Below are 20763 nucleotides of genomic sequence, written 5' to 3' on the forward strand. Positions count from 1 at the left end.
CACCCACAATGGAAAGCAGAAGAGAGGGCGCACAAGACAGACCTGCAGGCGGAGTCATCTCGAAGAACTGAAACCAACAGGGATACCTTGGCAGATTGCAAAATTAATAGCCGGAGATCGAACGAAATGAAAGGAAATAGTGGAGGCCCTATGTTACATAAGGAGCAAAGAGTAAGGGTTAATGCATCTAATTAAGTGTAATTTTATGCCATTATGAATTTCCACATTGTCTTGACCTGCATGTGAAATTTAAAACAACTTGGTATAGTAGTTTGGTTTTGAATTTTGTCCTCAATTTTGGACTTAAGCCGCAGCAAAGGAAAAAACGAAAAAGCACGAACAAGGAATCAGTTTCAATAACTGCTGGTAAAAAAAAGTTGAACTTCATTATTTGCATTGGATTTAAATTTTAATTTTGTTATGTTCTTAACGTTTTGGAACTTGTTAACATTTTAATCTTCACTTAAATCGTCTGGACAGACAAGTCTAGGTTCACAGCAATCTGGGTAATTTTTGGTGGTATCGTAAAACGCCGTGCACTCAGGTGGGAAGCTGACACTACCGCATCTGAAACAGTGGTAAATACAACAGAAAGATTAATTGTACTCTGTTTATGATGATAACAGTGCCGTATTTTCAAACGTTACAAATACAATGTAACTACAAGAAATTAGGTATTTGGAGAATTTATCTAAATAATCTCGCTGAAAAAATAATTCTTGTCGGGGATGAACTAGTGTTATATTAAAGAACTATCAACAGATGTTTCAAGTTATGAAAAGTGGGGTTCGGAAAAAAGTGTTAGTGTTAGTTTAAAAATGTGTTATGGTTGGTATGTAATATATTTTGCCCCTTGTACAACCAAGCGCGATCCAAAACATTGGCCCCATACGCCCTACTCAAGGAAAAACTTAGGGGGCACCCGCGGATCTGGTGACCACAATCCAGTTTAACGACGAAGTTAGACATATTGTTTGAATCCTTCTAACATAAACTCAATTAAGAACGCACAAGAAGATGAAGAAGTTAAACAATGTGTTCTAGTTGGTATGTAATAAAAACTTACGAGTAGCATTGGTAGCTTCCACCATAACAGTCGCATCGCTGACATCCCGATGGGTACCAGGATTCGCCAACCTCTACTCCATCAGGGCAAGCTCCTGGTAAAGGCAAGGAACTTTAATGTTTAGGAAACAAAGCTGTATAACCTTTTTTGCGACTAAAAAAATAAATGTACGGGCGAAAGATTTAATACAACTTTAAAAAAATAATAACTTCTGTATATTGATAGAAATGCAGTTTCCTTTCTGGTACGTATCACATGAAAACAGAAACAAAAATAACTTGAACAAAAAATGATACTGAAAACGAAATTTTTCTCTTACCCATTCCATACGACGTAGAAGCCGACAGGTAACCAACAAGACCGAGGCAGACGACGAGAGTTAAAACTATCTTGCTCATGTTGAGACTGGTCTGATAACAGATGATAAGTGGTAACGTTTGCTGGCGTAGACTCAACAACTGACTAGTCGAAACAACTTGTTATATACACTTTTATTTTGGGTCCAATTTGAAAATTAATTTAAATATTTAAATTACGCACTTTCTATTGCCTTGAAAAAAAAACTAGCAGTAGACAATTGGCGAAAACAAACAGCCCGTTTATTTTCAGACTGTAATTTGAAAAGGTAATCAATTCAGGTACATGGTTGACGAAGTAAAACGCTAATTACGTTTTAATTTGCTGAGGTGGGTTTTTTTTGTCACAGAATTATCATGCAAATTAAAGCATTAAGTCTTTTCTAGTCAGGATCATCATGTGGGATGAGTAATGACAGAGTTCTCCCTCTCGCTCGCCTCTAATTGACTCACAAATTGCTAACCGTCTCATGTTAAATTTAAGTTTAGAGGTCTCAGTCTCAATGGGATTGAGGTTTGTTAGGGGGTTTATCTCCGTGTGGTTTATGTCCGTGTGGTTTATGTCCAGTTGGTTTATGTCCGTGTGGTTTATGTCCGTGTGGTTTATGTCCGTGTGGTTTATGTCCGTGTGGTTTATGTCCAGTTGGTTGATGTCAAGTTGGTTTATGTCCGTGTGGTTTATGTCCGTGTGGTTTATGTCCGTGTGGTTTATGTCCGTGTGGTTTATGTCCAGTTGGTTGATGTCAAGTTGGTTTATGTCCGTGTGGTTTATGTCCGTGTGGTTTATGTCCGTGTGGTTTATGTCCAGTTGGTTGATGTCAAGTTGGTTTATGTAAGAGAGTGAGGACATGTCGCGGTAGTTTTTGTCCAGGGGTTTATGTGGGGAGGGGGGGGGGGGGTGTTATATCTAGGGGAGAAAAATTAACTTAACTAAAAGTGGTCAATGAACTATTATTTTATCAGATAAATTTCGTATTGCTGGATAATTTAATAAGGTAAAAAAATTAAAACAATATTAGAAAAATTATCAGAAAACATATTGTCTATATATTGTCTATAAAGCTACAACCCCCACCCCCACCATGCTGGTGAGCTAAGGTTCACCCCGAATGTTTACAATTGTAGAGCCGGTGCGCGGACCTTTGACCACAATGTGGTTTGACCATAGGGGCTTTGACCACTGCGGGGCTTTGACCATATCGGGGTTTTGACCTTAGGGGCTTTGGCCATAGCGGGTTTGACCACAGGTGTTTTCTCAGCAGAGGATCTTTGATCACAGGTGGTTTGTCAAATGGGGGCGTTTGATAACAAGCTCTTGGTCCATATATGGTACGGATTAAATTTTTAAAAATTGGAATCAAATACACACGATTTGCGATGGTGTAGCATAAACAAATAACATTTGAGAGGGATGGCATTACAGTCTTCAGTCTCTCCTCCAATGTTGTCACCCAACAATGTGGCATTCCTTGAAGGTCTATATATGGACTGCAAACAACAAAAGACAACTTTCTTGCAAAGTGTCGCAGAAGCAAGCTACCCAACTGAGAAGCTACAATGAATACTGCAAAAAAAATTACAACGTGCTGTTCAGACATAATGGTCAAACAGATGTACTGATATATGGTCAAATGTGTACGGACATGTGGTCAAGCAGATGTACTCAGTGGCGTAGCGAGGTCGGGTGTCACCCCCACCCCACCCCCAGAGGCGTAGCGACCCTTCCCGGGGACAAACTTTCAAATTATCGATTTGCACCCCCCCCTCAAATTTTCGATTTGCACCCCCTCCCCCCCCCCTCGAACTTTCGGTTTGCACCCCCCCTCAAGTTTTTCTCTATATATTTTGCTATTTTTTGCCTTGGTGTCACCCCCCCCCCCCACTAAGTGATGTCACCCGGTGCGGTCCGCACCCCCCCCCCTCGCTACGCCTCTGGATGTACTGATATATTTGCGTGCTATAGCACAACTGCCATTTAGTTAACCATACAAGTATTACTTCTTTGACTATGCTGTTAGCATGCTTTTTTATCCTTAATGTATGCTATGCATTTTCAGGTTCATCTACATTATTTATTTGTGAAACTTTTTATGTCTCATTATTTGATTTCTATTTAAAATAAATCTACCACCACCCCTTATGTGGAGACTAAACTATCGTTATTGAATTTTTAAAGTAGGCCTACATGTTAATTTCAATTAATGGACTCTCAGGAAACATGTATAAAATCGTATGAAATGTATCATAAATTTAAATCAAATAACAGTTTCTAATTTCTATTTTAAAATCTATATATTATGGTTAACCACCCTCTGTGGTCAAAGCTCCGCTGTGGTCAAACCCCCTGTGGTCAAACCCATTGTGGTCAAACCCCCTATGGTCAAAGCACCTATGGTCAAAGTACCTAAGACCGTAGAGCAGTGTCGAATTAGTAACGGCTATTAGAGGCAGATAATTTAGCTTTTGAACGATTTGAAACTAAGGAGATGTCAGAAGTTCTGCTTGATCTTTTCATTTTCGTCGTAAACTGTCGTCACGGAAGGCTGCCTCGCTGGGGGGGGGGGATGGAAGAGAGGGTAGTGTCGAATTCACTAACTATGAAGTATTGAAAAGTAGGAAATAAAACAACTAAATAGCGGAATATTATACGACGCGCGTCAGTTCGTAAGAAATAAATATCATATACTTAATCCGTTTTTGTAATAATTCGTTACGTGTTAGTTATGTGTTACTTTTAGTTATGTTGTGTACTTTTTATATGCTAAATACTTTAGCTCATTATCAAACCTTCCCTTTGTAAACATTTTTGTTTGAAGTTCTGCTCTACGTTAATTGAATCGAACAGGTGTCGCCGAGTGAATCATTACCTTATTTGACTGCAACTGCGACTTAACTAAAATGTTTAAAACAAGTTGTTCGGGATCTAAAAGTTACAAAATGAAATTGATTTACATACCTTTAGACACAACCGTCTGACACGTAGTCCGACAGGTATGATAAGGTTTACTTATATCTATCTACTTAATACTTTATTGTTTATGTAAAATAATTGTACATTCCTAACTAGGATGTTGGGAATGCAAAATCGTGTTGTTAATACTTTCATAGCACATTACGACACCATACAATAATGTCGCATCTGTAATAATGGTTTTTATCTCCTGTAATAATTATAGATTTACAGGCTGTTGAAGCTGTGATGATGGAAGACGAAAGAAACTATCACGTAAGTTTTAAATTGCATGCGCTTTTTGGTGTGAATTATTTAACGATTTCCGGTAACCGGAAGGAGTGCTTTATTGTTATGGAAATAAAATAACTTGAATACTACTTTATTCAGGTAGATGAAATGTCATACATAAGCCCACGATTATATAACTGGATTAATTTGTTTAAATTCTTGATTTCCTTGACATATCCTAAATTTTGTTTTCTAAAAAACTTATAACTTTAGTACTCTTAGGGTGACTAAACAGTATGTATAAAAATTACCTATTTTTCTATCAACATTTGAATAATTTCCGGTAATCAAAAAGGGACACTTTACTCCTTTTCCAATTTCTCAGAAACCGTCAGAATTTGATGATTTTATATCGTAAATATATTCTAAAATCTTTTAAAATCAGACATCCCGTAAAGTACCCCTTTCGGTTACTGGAAATTACCCACGATTCAGAGGATTCAAAAGAATAATATTTTAACCTTTTATGACATTTTTCCCAATTACCTGAAAAGGTACTTATGTTTTCAGTACTTAAGAAACCAGAAATTGAACAAAATACCATCGTATTCAAAGTCGAGGTCAGTCGAGGTCACTTTTGACCCCTCTTCGTGAAGTTTTCGGCCAACCGGCACCTGTCCTCGTGTTCTATTGACCCAAGGCAGGATTCTGCCAAAATTTGACGCACCTGCGACGCCGGGAAGTGCCCTGTCGGGTACCCGACTACTTTGCTTTATATATATAGATTTCTTCTTAGTTTCTTGTGACGTCGTTCTCGCTGCCTGTGAAAGTTTAATTTTTGAGTTTTTTATTATATGCATGCCTTCCGTACGCATACATTTTACATGCACACATATGTAGACACATAGCCCATTTCATTTGTATATAGTAGATTACATTTTCAACACATCTTGAAAACTTACCTCCGACGAGTTGCGAAGTGTATTGCTACATGTATTTACAGAACTACCCGTAAGCCCAGCTTTTTAAAATAATGTAAAAGATTTATCGTGCTAATATTGCAACATCTTATGTGAAGCTGTCAAATGGCCACTGTCGTAGCAAAGTGTAGTGCACTGACCAATCTTCCATTATAATTTAGTTAGTTCACTTCTCGCGTGTCCTCTGATTCCCGATCAATCCTCTAGCAAATTGGTGTTAAAAATTCTTATTTGTTTAAAGGTGAACTTGAAAATAGAACTTTAGCAATGTCGACAATATGTGCAGTTTTATAAAAAAAATTTGGAAAGCCAATCAAACGTGTTAAATTTTACTTCCATAGTGATAGTAATATAAAGTTAACAAAATAATGTTTTTCCATTCTTGTCTTCTGATTACATTTATTTGAATTAATTTATATTTTAATTCATTCATGAATATAAGAATTTTATGATTGTTTTTAGGGGAAACCTTGGTTGTAAGTTAATTCAAGAAAATAAAGCGGGAGTGATCTCCCCTAAACTTCCTCTAATATTCTTAGATAACAGTAATTGTGATAAAAATTCTTAAGTAAGAAGATGAAAAGTAAAAGCTCAAATTTTCTACCTTCTGTCAAATTTTGAGAAATGTTTGTGGACCAAAACAACTTTTCAGCGATTTCCGGAAGTGTAATTTATTCTATTTTCAATTTTTCAAAAGCCTATAACTTGAGTACTATTGTATATAGATAAATGCAATTTCACATGTAAGTAAAATATCTAATTGTCTGCTTTCTGTCAAATTTCGAGTAATTTCGTTGACCGAAAGAAGTAATTTAGGCTATTTCCGATTTCTCAAAAAACTCATGTGAATTTATAAACTACTAATAATATTCTGCACTAGTATGAACATTTAATTTGGCGTTTACTTGGTGCGCAATTCTTCTTTCTACGAGATTCTATTCTATTTTAAAAAGTTTAAGTATTTAAAATGGATTAAAATTATGTCTATATCCCGAGTTGCCATCCCCTGTTGTTTCATATAAAAAAAAAATTCGAGAAAGCTTAGCGGAGATCACTCCCGGTTTATTTTTTTAAATTCCAGGCAAGTGTCCTGAACAAGGCGAACATTGGGTTTCAATTTTCATTACTTTTAAGACTCGCGACATGTGTCATTTACTCAAATTTATGTAATCAAACATCTCGACTTGTAAAATTTGGATTTGCGACAGTTCTTTGATATAAGTAAACGTAATAATAATACTTCATTAGAAAAACCATGAGGAAATTTATTGATAAAAAAATGATCAATATTATTTCGTAACGACCCAATTGCAATTGTTTGCACAAAGCTGAATTGTGATTGAATATACAATGTAGCTTTTGGAGGGTTAAAGAAGTAGCTTCACAAGTCGTAGGTTGTTTGTAAGGTCGGAACCAAGTGACACCATTTAGAGGGTAAAACCAAATAAACAAACAAATAGTAGAATGTAATTACTAAACAATGCTTTAACCAGTTACTATGGTAGAATATTGAAAGCAAGCGAAGTTTTTGGAAACGGGGTAGGGTAACACCCTCAATTACCACACCGGGTGACACATGCCCTTGTGACGCCACTGACATTACTAAGTGTTACCATAGCCCAACATCAATAACCTGAGTACGACTATACGCCTTGTTGTTTTTCTCCGCTGTTCAGGTGCGGAGTCGCCAACTTTCCCTCTGAATGTACGGTGACCTACGACTACACCAAAAAGTACCCTGCTTGCTGTGATCCTACCCTTGATTGCCCATCGGATTTAAATGAAGATGAAATTGTTTACGTACTTTAAAACGTAATCAAGGGAAAAATTCATTGAAAATAAATAAAATATTTAAATCTAACATAGTTTTACATAGTTTATTCCCACGTTTTATTTAACTTGCTTTTGCGTCTGTTTGTTTGTTTGGTTCTCCATCAAATCTTGCGATCGAAATTTTGGAGCACTTCCCAGTTAGCTAGCGCGTTGAAATTTTCAGGGAAGCTTTGTTTCCGATGACAATAGAATATTCAATTGTTATTATTACTAAATTGATCCATGGAAACATTTTATTGATCATTGTAGACCACTATATATTTGTACAAAAAAACGTGGGAAAAGGGGACATAACCCAGTCATTGTAATTTGATGAAAACAAGGTTCGGTACTCTCCCTCTTTTGGCTTACGGAGTTTTTGGTCACGCGGTGTTTGTGTACAAACAACCGGAACAACTGGTGAACAGTATGGGGGAGACGATATGGTCGAGTGGTTGGGCACACGATTGCTAACCCACTCGACACGGGTTCAAGGCACGTGTTTTTTACGAGTTGTCTTCGTTTACCCAAAAAAAAAGTGAATGCGAAAAGATAAAATCGATAGCAAGATTTTAATGCGAACAAACAGACAAAGACTAAAAAGTAGAAAATAATTATCATTAAAAAAAGTTTTAAAAAACCCACGTTTTCTGATTGAACTAAAAAGTAGAAAATAAATGCTATAAATCACAATAATGCAAGCGATCACTCTACTATAAGCGATGAAAAACGTTGGACGCCGTGATTTTCTTACAGTTTCTAATACAGTTGACTCTCTACAAGCTCCCTAATAAAAGTCAATAGTATTATCTAATCAATAGTAATATAACTTTTACTTCGGCGCCCCACGTTTTTCATCGCTTATAGTAGAGTGATCGCTTGCATTATTGTGATGTTTAGCATTTATTTTATACTTTTTAGTTCAATCAGAAAACGTGGTTTTTTTAAAACTTTTTTAATGATAATTATTTTTTTAATTAAAATCATTTATGTAAGTTTAACAAAGAAACGTAAAGGGTTCGTGCCTCACATGGATAAAATTCGGAGAGAGAGAGAGAGAGAGAGAGAGAGAGAGAGAGAGAGAGAGAGAGAGAGAGAGAAGAGAATTATGGAAAAATGTGAAAATTATGGACACACGGACAAGATTGCAAAACTATGTTTTTCCGACAACATGTGTTGCCATTTATCTATTATTTAACTGTGACTCATAGAAATCAAACAAAGCCATCGAATATGTATCAGCGTGTGATTAGGATCAGGCTTACGCTTATCAGTTTACAAGTCAGCATTATGTACAAATGTTCCGGTTTCGATGCAGTTTACGTGTAGTTATTTTCTTATTCTTTTAATGTGAATGTTAAAATACTTTTAAAAAAAAATGTTCCATGGTTTAAGTAGGGCCTACATCCGGCCTAACTGTAAAGAGCTGTAGTGTTTATGCACCATAATTATGTTGCAATAATTATTATCCATTGTCATGTCAGTGAAATGTTTTCAGAGAACTATATCAATATTTGTGAAAATGTTAAGAAAAAAGTTCTTTTTTTATATTTTAACCATAAATGACTTTTATGATTATTGTTTTCTTTTTTTTTTTTAATTTCGGCTTTTTATTTGGTGCTTGTTTTGATTAAGTTAACTAATTATTTAAAACATTTACATTATTATAAAGAAATTACATTTTCATTTACTATCGATTAATAAGGGGTTTCTAGGGAAAAAAAAAGAAAGATTAAAATGCAGTCTAGATTGACGCTATTTAAATGTTTGCCTTACTTTTGCAGATTATATGTTAACTTTTAAGTTTCAGATTCATCTGACCCCCACATTGTTATTGTATCACACGTGCGCACGTACTAAAAATAAATTGATAAACTCAAAAAAAAATCAGAAAGATGTTAGATTTAATTTTCGTTTACAGCAGAGTTTTAAAATTAAATTTCAGTTGACTGTGTTTAGAATCTTCAAAACACCTTGATTTTTCATTTAATTCTGTGGGCAGTCAAGTTTAGGAACACAACAATCTGGGTACTTTTTGGTCGTGTCGTAGGTAGCCTTGCACTCAGTCGGGAAGCTGACACTACCGCATCTGAAAAGATGTAAAAATAGCAGTGTGAATCAGTGATCTCAAGTTGTCTGTCAGTTCACAATGTTTTCACCATGTCGCAGCTGGCATGTAAATCTAACAACAATTCACATAGGAGCACACTAACGATACGTTCATGGGGAATTTTTAAGACAACGTATCTAAAAAAAAAGGGGGAGTGATCTCCCCTAAACTTTCTCGAATCTATATCTATCTATATATATAAAAAGCAATGTATGTGTATCTGTGTATCTGTGTGTCTGTGTGTCTGTGTGTTTGTCCTTTATGCATTACTACACCTCTCATCACATCGCCGTGACACTTTGGGAAGTTGTTGAGAATATTCCTGGGGAGGTTTCTGCGAAAAAAATAATTTCAAATTCGCAGGGGTGGCGCCCCGGCAGGGCGCGATTTGTTTTTCTCTATATACGGTATATAAAAATAAAAGTCTATTTTGGTTTGGCATCGTTCATCCGATAGGCATGAAACTTTGCGGAGTAGATTAGAACACTCTAGGGAAGGGTTCTGTTCAAAAACCATTTTTAATATCGCAAGGGCGGCGCCACGGGAGGGTGCGATTTTCCTCTATATACGGTATATAAAAATAATAAAAGTAAATTGCAGTGACACCGTTCATCCGATAGGCATGAAACTTTGGGAAGTTCATTATAAAACTCTATGGAAGGGTTCTGTAAAAAATAATTTTTAATTTCGCAAGGGCTGCGCCACGGGAGGGTGCAATATTTCTCTATATACGGTATATAAAAATAATAAAAGTGAATCGCAGTGACACCGTTCATCCGATAGGCATGAAACTTTGGGGAGTTCATTATAAAACTCTAGGAAAGGGTTCTGTAAAAAACCATCTTTAATTTCGCAAGGGTGGCGCCACGGGAGGGTGCGATTTTTCTCTATATACGGTATATAAAAATAAAAGTCGATTTTAGTGTGACACCGTTATCCGATAGCCATGAGACTTTGGAGGAGTTAATTAGAACAATTCAAAGAAGGGTTCGGTAAAAAAAAAATCCTTTTTAAATTTCGCAAGGGCGGCGCCACGGGAGGCTGCGATTTTTTCTCTATATACGGTTTATAAATATAAAAGTCTATTTCGGTTTCACACCGTTCATCCGTGTACCATGAAACTTTGGGGAGATGTTTAGATCACTCAATAGTAGGGTTCTGCAAAAAAAAAATGTGTTTAATATTGCAAGGGCGGCGCCCTCCGGGGGGGGGGGAGCGATTTTTTTTCTCTATATACGGTATATAAAAAATAGAACTCGGGTGCGGTTCATCCGAGTGCCATGAAACTTTAGGGAGTAGATGAGAATACTCCCGAGAATATTTCTGCGAAAAAGAAAACTAACGTTTCTTATGGGCGGCGCCATATAGGGTTCAACTTTCGTCAATACACAGTTTGGCGCCCAGAGTTTTAGAGCGACTATGTTGGCACTTAGCATCCGTTAATCGAGCGTCCCGCATTGCGAGAAAGGGGTACTATAATATTCAGCGGTAAAACTACAACACGCTTCTAAAAATAACTTTGTAACGCGAGGAAATCCTTCAGTGTAGTTTCGTTACCTTGCCAAAGATGAAAAAAATAACTTTTTGAATATGAGGAGCCTACTGTAGAGTTTCGTCACTTTGCGAATGATGCAATAAGCATCTACTATTAGACAAGCCAGTCAGAAATTGAGATCGAGCATCTAATAATAGACCATTAGTAACGCTAGCATATTGCATCAGTCACACTGATGTTTAAAACACGTTAAATACTTTTTTACGTGTTAAAGAAAAAATCCTGTTCATTTGTGTCACTTTAGCGAATGACGAAATCTGCATCATTATTAATAGGATGCTATTTGGACGATGGCGCCTGTTAGTTTAAGGAGCCAGGGGTTGTACGCCGCGCCTGTGCGGTAGTCTAATCGTGGGGGTGGGGGCCCTGAGAGCGCTCCTGTGCGTCTCTGACACATGGGCGGTCACCGAAGTGTGTTCTAACATTATTTCGGTGAGTGATTAATGTACACTCAATGTTTACATGCGGTAGTGTAGGTAAACCTGTGTCCCGATATTTATGATTTAAGCGCAGGCATTGTTTACATTTAAATAACTCACTTTTAGAAAAGACGGTCACGCGTCTTAGAACATATAATTGGTAACGCGTTGCTGAAATCCTAATACATTTCGTCAAACTTACTTCTACCCCGCGGCAACGCGCGGGGGACGGGTACGCTAGTATATATATAAAGCAATGTATGTCTGTGTGTCTGTGTGTCTGTCCTTTATGCATTACTACACCTCTCATCACATCGCCGTGAAACTTTGGGAAGTTGTTGAGAATATTCCTGGGGAGGTTTCTGCGGAAAAAAATATTTCAAATTCGCAGGGGTGGCGCCCCGGCAGGGCGCGATTTGTTTTTTTCCAAATACGGTATATAAAAAAAAAGTCGATTTTGGTTTGGCATCGTTCATCCGATAGCCATGAGACTTTGGGGAGTTCATTATACCACTCTAGGGAAGGGTTCTGTAAAAAAAATAATTTTTAATTTCGCAAGGGCGGCGCCACGGGAGGGTCCGATTTTTCTCTATATACGGTATATAAAAATAATAAAAGTAATTGCAGTGACACCGTTCATCCGATAGGCATGAAACTTTTGGGAGTTCATTATAACACTCTAGAAAATGGTTCTGTAAAAAAATAATTTTTAATTTCGCAATGGCGGCGCCACGGGAGGGTGCGATTTTTCTCAATGTAAGCTATATAAAAATAAAACTCGATTTTGGTCTGACACCGTTAATCCAATAAGCATGAAACTTTGTTGAGTTCATAAGAACACTCTAAGGAAGGGTTCTGCAAAAAAAAAGTAATTTGGCAAGGGCGGCGCCACGGGAGGGTGCGATTTTTCTCTATATGCGGTTTATAAAATTTCGGTTTCACACCGTTCATCCGTGTACCATGAAACTTTGGGGGAGATGATTAGATCACTCAATAGTAGGGTTCTGCAAAAAATATTGTTTAATATTGCAAGGGCGGCCACCCCGGGGGGGGGGACGATTTTTTTTTTCTCTATACACGGTTTATAAAAAATAAAACTCGGATGCGGTTCATCCGAGTACCATGAAACTTTAGGGAGTAGATGAGAATACTCCCGAGAATATTTCTGCGAAAAAGAAAACTAAAGTTTCTTATGGGCGGCGCCATATAGGGTACAACTTTCGTCAATACACGGTTTGGCGCCCAGAGTATTAGAGCGACTATGTTGGCACTTGGCATCCGTTAATCGAGCGTCCTGCATAGCGAGTAAGTGGTACTACTATATTCAGCGGTAAAACAACAACAGGCTTCTAAAAAATAACTTTGTAACGCGAGGAAATCCTGTACAGTTTCGTCACCTTGCGAAAGATGAAAAAATAACTTTTTAAATATTATCAGCCTACTGTAGAGTTTCGTCACCTTGCGAATGCTGCAATAAGCATCTATTATTAGACGACTCAGTCAAAAATTGAGATCGAGCATCTAATAATAGAACATTAGTAACACTAGCATATTGCATTAGTCACACTGATGTTTAAAACACGTCAAATAATTTTTTTACGTGTTAAACAAAAATTTCTGTTTATTTGTGTCACTTTAGCGAATGACGAAATCTGCATCATTATTAACAGGATGCTATTTGGCACGATGGCGCCTGTTAGTTTTAAGGAGACAGGGGCCGTACGCTACGCCTATGCGATAGTGTAATCGGGGGGTGGGGGGCTCCTGAGAGCGCCCCTCTACGTCCCTGACACATGGGTGGTCACCGAAGTGTGTTCTACCTCATTATTTCGATGAGTGATTAATGTGCACTCAAGGAAAACCCGTGTCGCGATAATTATTATCCAAGTGCAAGCATTGTTTACATTTAAATAACACAGTTTTAGAAAAGAAGGACACGCGTTTAACAACATATGATTGGTAATGCATTGGTGATATCCTTCTAATATATTTCGTCAGACTTTCTTCTATATCCGCGGCAACGCGCGGGGGTCGGGTACGCTAGTATTCTTATAAAACACTACAGGGGATGGCAACTTGGGATATAGACATGCTTTTTAATCAATGTTTAAATATTTAAAATAGAATTGAATCTCTAAGGAAAATGAATTACGAACCAACTTAACAGGAAACAATACGAGTAAAACAGTGCGGGACATTAGTATGTTATATATTCAAATAGCTTTTTGAGAAATCGAAAATAGCTTAAAGTACTACTTCCGGAAATTACAACACATTTGGCAGAAAACAGAGAATTAGATCGTTTACTTATATGTGAAATTATTTTGTCTATCAGTGCTCAAGTAATATGATTTTGAAAAACCGAAAGTAGACTAAGTTCCACTTCCGTTTACCGGAAATCGTTGAAAAGTTGATACCGTACTAAAAATGTGATATAATACTAATATATATATATAATATATATATATATATATATATATATATATATATGTATATATATATATATATATATATATATATATATATATATATATATATATATATATATATAAATATATATATATGTGTGACATTTCATCAAACTAGCTGTAACGGCACTCAATGTTTCGTGTTAAATGGTAAGCATACACACATCACACACACAACACATACACACACAGACACACGGTCACATTATTGCAAAACTAAGTTTTTTCGACTCAGTGAGGTATAAAACGTCGAGATTTTTGAAAATCTCGAATTCGATTTTTTGCACGATTTCAATATTTCCTTTAATACTTCGTATACGAGAAAGTAATAATTCTCAAAACTTTTCTTCCTGAATAAAATATTAGAATCATATGTCACAAGTAGTGGAAATAAGGCATGTGTGAATGACGAGATAATCTAAATTCTTTTTAATTAGAATAAAATGAATAGACTTACGTGAAGCATTGGTAGCTTCCCTTATAACAGTCACATTTCTGACATCCCTCGGGGTACCACGATTTGCCTGGTTTAACTCCTTTAGGACAAGCTCCTAGTAAAATAAAGAAAATGTACGGTTGAAAAAAACCCAGCAATCACGGTGGTTTTGTTTGTTGGGTGATTGTATTGGAGAAATTTTAAATTTTAAATTAACTTCTAGCGAGTGTGATGGTGTCTACGAGTATATATATATATATATATATATATATATATATATATATATATATATATATATGCGACATTACCACTATACATTACTCTATAATTTATGTGAAGTCGTTGGAGAGAGCTAGACTGCTAAACTGAAAGTCTCGAGTTCGAATCTGTGTTCAACTCAGAAGAATGACTAAGAGTCCACTTATGGGTAAATAACTCATGTTAGTCCTGACTACACTATCCTTTCTAAAGCCGAAGTTTTTAAACATAACTTCATGTGCCCAAAGCATCTGGGTTATACTATGAGTAAGGCATCAGACAAATATTTCCGTGCATGCTAGTTAGACACATTAAAGAATATATATATATATATATATATATATATATATATATATATATATATATATATATATATATATATATATATATATATATATATATATATATATAATATATATATATATATATATATATATATATATATATATATATATATATATATATATATATATATATATATATATATATACTAGCCGTCCCGGCCAGGCCCTGCTCTGGCTTCTGTGAAAAACCTTTCTGTTAAAGACCGTTACCTTTGTCTTTAGTAATCATCATAAACCCGGCATTGCCCACCCAAACCACAACCAACCAAAACAACAAAACGCAAACATAACGCTAACACAATTACAAATACAAACGAAAACAAAAACCTAACAACAAACCCAACCACAACCACAAACACCAATACAAACACAAAGAAAAAACAAACAAAAAAGCAAACGAAAACAAAAACCTAACAACAAACCTAACCACAAACACCAATACAAAAAAAAAAAAAACAACGAAAAAGCAAACGAAAACAAACCAAATCCAAACGCAAAACCAACCAAAAACACAAATACAAACCCAAACAAAAAAAAAACACAAACAAAAACGAAAAAAGAAAGAACAAAAACGAACCAAATCAAAACGCAACCACTAACGCAAACCCACCTAAACACAAAGAAAACACTAACGCGAACATAAACGCCCGGGGCGGAATCACCTGTTTTAGCTTAATGAACGACTATAGTACCCCAACTTATTCATAGTCTTTTGCACTCACTTAAACGAACGCGCCTGTTTCAATTTAATGAACAATTTTAATACTCCAAGCTTATCCGTAAAATACCTACAGCATTACATACAGAACTGAGCTTTATATATTATATATATATATATATATATATATATATATATATATATATATATATATATATATATATATATATATATATAGGCCTACTTCTCTTCTTGGAGACGTTAGAAAACAAGCTGTAAGCGCGCTTTGCAGTCTCCTCTCTTCCTCTCTAGTATGATACGCCGCGGGTCGGCTCGTATAATTAATTAATCTTACCCTCTCCCCGCATAACAGCTGACAACACGCAGCCAACAAGACCGAGGCAGACGGCGAGAGTTATAATTATCTTGTTCATGTTGAGACTGGTCTGACAATGAATGACCTGTGCATGAAATATTTGCTCGTGTAGATTGTACATCATATTGTCCCCAACCACGCATTATATAGGCCTAAGTTAGCTATCACTTTCTAAAATTAACTTAAATAAATTATGCTAATCCGAACATTTTAATTAACTAAATATTGACATTGGGCATAAAAAACGGACGGATTATTTTCAAAGTGTAATTGAAGTAAGGATTAACGTATGAACGAAATGAACCATTAATAATGTATTAGTTTATTAAAGCTGACATTTTTATGCTGCTTTCTCAAAAAGCAAACATCGATTCATATTATGAAAATCTGGTATGTTTGTGTTTGTGTGTGCGTATGTGAGCGTGGGTGTTTCACTTGAAATCTCTTCCACCTAATTGATATCGGATTCAACGTCTCGTGTAAACAAAATATACACACATATGGTTAAGTTTTTACATTTGGTTAAGTGTTTTACATATTGTTAAGTGTTTTACATATGGGTAAGTGTTTTACATATAGTTACGTGTTTTACATTTGATTAAGTGTTTTACATGTGGTTAAGTGTTTTACATTTGGTTAAGTGTTTTACATTTGATTAAGTGTTTTACATATGGGTAAGTGCTTTACATATGGCTAATGCTTTACATATGGTTAAGTGTTGTACATATGGTTAAGTATTTTACGTATAGTTAATTGTTTTACACAGTGTTGCATTAATCACATGGTGTAGCCTACATGTTTTACAAATGGTGGTTTCGTTTTTGTTATTTTTAAAAATTAGTATTTGTGTAATTGATTATCCAAACCACCTTCGTTCAATAATTAAATCTTGACAACTCGTGGGTTTCCCTCAGCAATTACTTGGGCCCCCGCATATCAAAGCTGCATCGAACACGTTAATCTTACAATCACAAACATGTTGGTGTGAAATTGTGAAATAGCGCTCTTCGTATTTTGAATGCAACATGTGTTGCCATTTAACTATTATACAATTGTGACTCAATGGAATCGAACTTAAGTTTTCAAACGAAACCATCGAATATCTATCAACGTGTGATTAGGAACAGGCTTACGCTTGTCAGTTTACAAGTCAGCATTATGTACAAATGTACCGGGTTCGATACATTGTACTTGTAGTTATTTTGTTATTCTCTTATTCAAATTAAAAAAAAAATGTTCCATGTTTCAAGTAGGGCCTACTGCAGGCCATGTTGTAAACAGCTGTAATGTTTAAGCGTCTATATGTTGCCATAATAAATATACATTGCCATGGCCGTGAAATGTTTTCAGAGAACTATTTCAACATTCGTTATAATGTTATAGAAAAAGGTGTTCATTTGTTATATTTTAGCCATAATGGACTATTATGATTATTGTTTTTATGATTATTGTTAATCTGTTTCTTAATTTCGGTTTTTATTTGGTGCTTGTTTTGATTATGTGGACTAATTGTTTGAGAATTATATAAATCATTATTATAAAGAAATTACATTTTGTTTTAAATACCCTATTGTTATCGTTTAATAATGGTTTTCTAGTATATAAATAAGCTAGTTTAAAATACAGTATGGAGTGGCGATATTTAAATATTTACCTCAATAAAGAGATTGCATGAAAGTTACATTTTTCAGATCTTAAGTTAACTTGTATGTTTGAGATCCATCTCGCTCACACCCCACATTTTTTTAATTATATCACACGTGAGCACGTTCTAAAAATAAAATAAAAATAAAAATAAATTGATATACTCAAAAACAACCTGAAAGATGTTAGATTTCATTTTCGTTTACAGAAGTGGAGCTTTAAAATTAAATTTCAGTTGATTATGTTTAGAATCTTGAAAACATCTTGATTTATCATTTAATTCTGTGGGCAGTCAAGTTTAGGAACACAGCAATCCGGGTACTTTTTGGTCGTGTCGTAGGTAACCTTACACTCAGGTGGGAAGCTCACGCTACCGCATCTGAAAAAGATGATAAAATAGCAGCGTGAATTAGTGATCTCAAAGTATGATCGGTAGCTCTGTCAGTTCACAATGTTTCCACCATGTCGAAAACATCTCTTCTGGGAGACGCTAGAAAACAAGATGTAAACGCGCTCCTTACCATCCCCACCCTTTCATGGTCTTAGTGAGCTGTGTTCACTCTAAATGTTTACAAGCAGAGTCGGGTTTAGTGACGACTATTAGGGGCAGATAATTTAGTTTGAAACGATTTTAAACGTAGGGGGTGGGGACGGAGGGGGTGGGGATGGAAGGGGGTGTTAGGGTCCATAACGTGCAACTTATAGTGTTTTAAAGAAATATTTTCAGTGGCAGCGTTGGTACTGTCGAATTCACAAATTAAGAATTACTGAAAAGTAGAAAAAACAACAACTAAATAGCGGCGTATGTTATGCCGCGGGCCGGCTCGTACCATATAGTTTTGTCAGTTCACAATGTTTCCACCATGTCGCAGCTGGCATGTAAATCTAATAACACTACCAATATGTTCACAAGGATTTTTTAAGACAGCTTACCTAAAAATGAAGCGGGAGTGATCTCCCCTAAACTTTCTCGAGTATTCTTATAAAACACTACGGGGGATGGCTACTCGGGATATAGACATGCTTTTTAATCAATTTTATAAAATTTAGCTTTTAAAAATAGAATTGAATCGCGTAGAAAAAAAAGAATTACGCACCAAGTGAACAGCAAACAATACGTGTAAAATTAACATAGTAAGGAACAATAGCACTTTATTCATTCATATAAGTTTCTGAGAAATCGGAAATAGATTAAAGTATTACTTTCGGGCACTGGAAATTACAAATCATTTGACAGAAAACAGAGAATTAGATCTTTTACTTATATGTGAAATTTTGTCAATCAGAGAAACAGTATTTAAGTAATATGCTTTTAAAAAGCCGAAAGTAGACTAAGTTCCACTTCCGGTTTCCGTAAATCGCTGAAAAGTTGATACCGAACTACAAATTTGATACGATATTAATACATATGACATTTCATCATCCTATCTGTAAAGGTACTTAATTTATCGTTTTCAAAGACAAGCATACACACATCACACACACAGACATACGGACACAATTGCAAAACTATTTTTTCCGTCTCATGGAGGTATAAAACGTCGATTTTTTCACGATTACATACTTCCTTTATACTTCTTAAACGAGAAAGTAATAGTTCTCGAAAAATTTTATTTGGAATGAATTATTAGTATCATTAATATATTTCACAAGTGGTGGAAATAAGGCATATGTAAATGAAGAGTAAATCAAAAACTCTTTTTAAACTAAAAAAAATGAAAAGACTTACGTGTAGCATTGGTAGCTTCCCTTATAACAGTCACATTTCTGACATCCCTCGGGGTACCATGATTTGCCTGGTTTCACTCCTTTAGGACAAGACCCTGGTGAAAAAACGAACATGTTCGCTTAAAAAAACAGCAATCACGGTGTTTTTTGTTTGTTGGGTGAATGTATTGGCAAAATATGCAATCCAAATTTTAAATTTTAAATTAAAAATTCTAGCGTGTGTAATGGGGTCTACGATTATATTTATCTGCGACATTACTACTATAAATTACACTATAACTTAGGTGAAGGCGTGGTCTAGCGGTAGAGCGCTAGACCGCTAATCCAGGTTCAAGTCTGAAGAATGTCCCAGAGTCCACTCAGCTCTAATGGGTACCTAACTCACGTTAGGCCTAACCACACTATACATTCTTGTGAGGAGGTCTTTGAAACAGATGAGCTCTACTTCATCTGCCCAAGTGTCTGGATGACACCATATCTTCATTGATAAGTACGGCATAAGACACATTTCCGTGCATACTAATTAGACACATTAAAGATTAATACTTGTAATTGCTATGCAGAATTCAACTCATGTTGTCACTATCTTATTCATAAACTATCCCCAAATCATGTCTAGTAATTACTCTGTACTCGTCTCGCCATACTCACACTGTACACATTAATACAGATAAAACAACAGCAAATACTCTCTATGATCAATACAAACTAACCCTAAAGATTCTTTAGTCATTCTTTATGTATTACTGTATCGTCTTACCAGTCACAAAATAATTCCACACTATGACAGCTTGCGTTGTTTCTACTCTACTTTAAGGACAAGATCAAAACGAAAAAAAGTAACTAATATCACGTACAAAAAAAATTAAATTAATTTAAATCTCTTACCTAATCCCATGGATACTGAGGCCGAGGCGCAGCTGACTAGACTGAGGCAGACGACGAGGGTTAAAACTATCTTGTTCATTTTGGACTGGTACTGTGTGATCACTACGTGAAATCTTTCCTAGAGTAGACTAAACACCTAACCACTTATTATATAGATCTAAAACCTACATTTGTAATCGTGCTTTAAAGTTAATTTCAATAAATTATGCAAATTGGATTGCTTCAGAATAAATATCCGTTGAAATTTGACGTAAATAAGCAGTTAATTTCTCATCAGATAGTAATTTAAATCGTGTAATTAAATCAGATGTGACACTAAATACATGTAAATTTGCTGACAAGGTTATTTCTAGTGTGCTGCTCTCTTTTAAAACTGAAAACAAGTATAGCGTAAGCCAGTGGTGAAGGTAGTGTTGGTTGTGTTCGATGTGGTGTTATATCCTTCTCAGGAACCAAATAATAATATTGACGGCGTAACGATTAT

At 35.6% G+C, this 20763-nt stretch overlaps 2 protein-coding genes across 2 annotated transcripts; both read right to left on the reverse strand.

Moving 5' to 3' along the window:
* Positions 1-368: 368 nt before the first annotated feature.
* LOC131928630 (venom toxin OcyC11-like) lies at positions 369-1529 on the reverse strand. Its single transcript, XM_059284700.1, has 3 exons — positions 1386-1529; positions 1067-1160; positions 369-567 (listed from the first exon to the last, which is right to left on the reverse strand). Exons 1-3 carry the CDS (start codon positions 1462-1464, stop codon positions 453-455), a joined length of 288 nt encoding a protein of 95 aa, XP_059140683.1. The 5' UTR covers positions 1465-1529; the 3' UTR covers positions 369-452.
* A 7771-nt stretch (positions 1530-9300) lies between these two features.
* On the reverse strand, positions 9301-16159 carry LOC131928628 (uncharacterized). Its single transcript, XM_059284698.1, has 3 exons — positions 15999-16159; positions 14405-14498; positions 9301-9484 (listed from the first exon to the last, which is right to left on the reverse strand). Exons 1-3 carry the CDS (start codon positions 16141-16143, stop codon positions 9382-9384), a joined length of 342 nt encoding a protein of 113 aa, XP_059140681.1. The 5' UTR covers positions 16144-16159; the 3' UTR covers positions 9301-9381.
* Positions 16160-20763: the final 4604 nt, after the last annotated feature.

Source organism: Physella acuta, unplaced genomic scaffold (assembly GCF_028476545.2).
Source record: "Physella acuta isolate Inbredline_101_S28 unplaced genomic scaffold, ASM2847654v3 ptg001528l, whole genome shotgun sequence".
NCBI classification, from domain to species: Eukaryota; Metazoa; Mollusca; class Gastropoda; family Physidae; genus Physella; species Physella acuta.

What these genes read in the sequence shown, in the direction of transcription:
- LOC131928630 (XM_059284700.1), bottom strand. Translation starts at nt 1,464, where the DNA reads ATGAGCAAGATAGTTTTAACTCTCGTCGTCTGCCTCGGTCTTGTTGGT. An exon ending in TTCTACGTCGTATGGAATGG is followed by an intron (nt 1,161 to 1,385) that starts GTAAGAGAAAAA and finishes TGCCTTTACCAG; the next exon opens with GAGCTTGCCCTGATGGAGTA. An exon ending in GGAAGCTACCAATGCTACTC is followed by an intron (nt 568 to 1,066) that starts GTAAGTTTTTAT and finishes CCACTGTTTCAG; the next exon opens with ATGCGGTAGTGTCAGCTTCC.
- LOC131928628 (XM_059284698.1), bottom strand. Translation starts at nt 16,143, where the DNA reads ATGATGTACAATCTACACGAGCAAATATTTCATGCACAGGTCATTCAT. An exon ending in AGCTGTTATGCGGGGAGAGG is followed by an intron (nt 14,499 to 15,998) that starts GTAAGATTAATT and finishes TTATTTTACTAG; the next exon opens with GAGCTTGTCCTAAAGGAGTT. An exon ending in GGAAGCTACCAATGCTTCAC is followed by an intron (nt 9,485 to 14,404) that starts GTAAGTCTATTC and finishes ACATCTTTTCAG; the next exon opens with ATGCGGTAGTGTCAGCTTCC.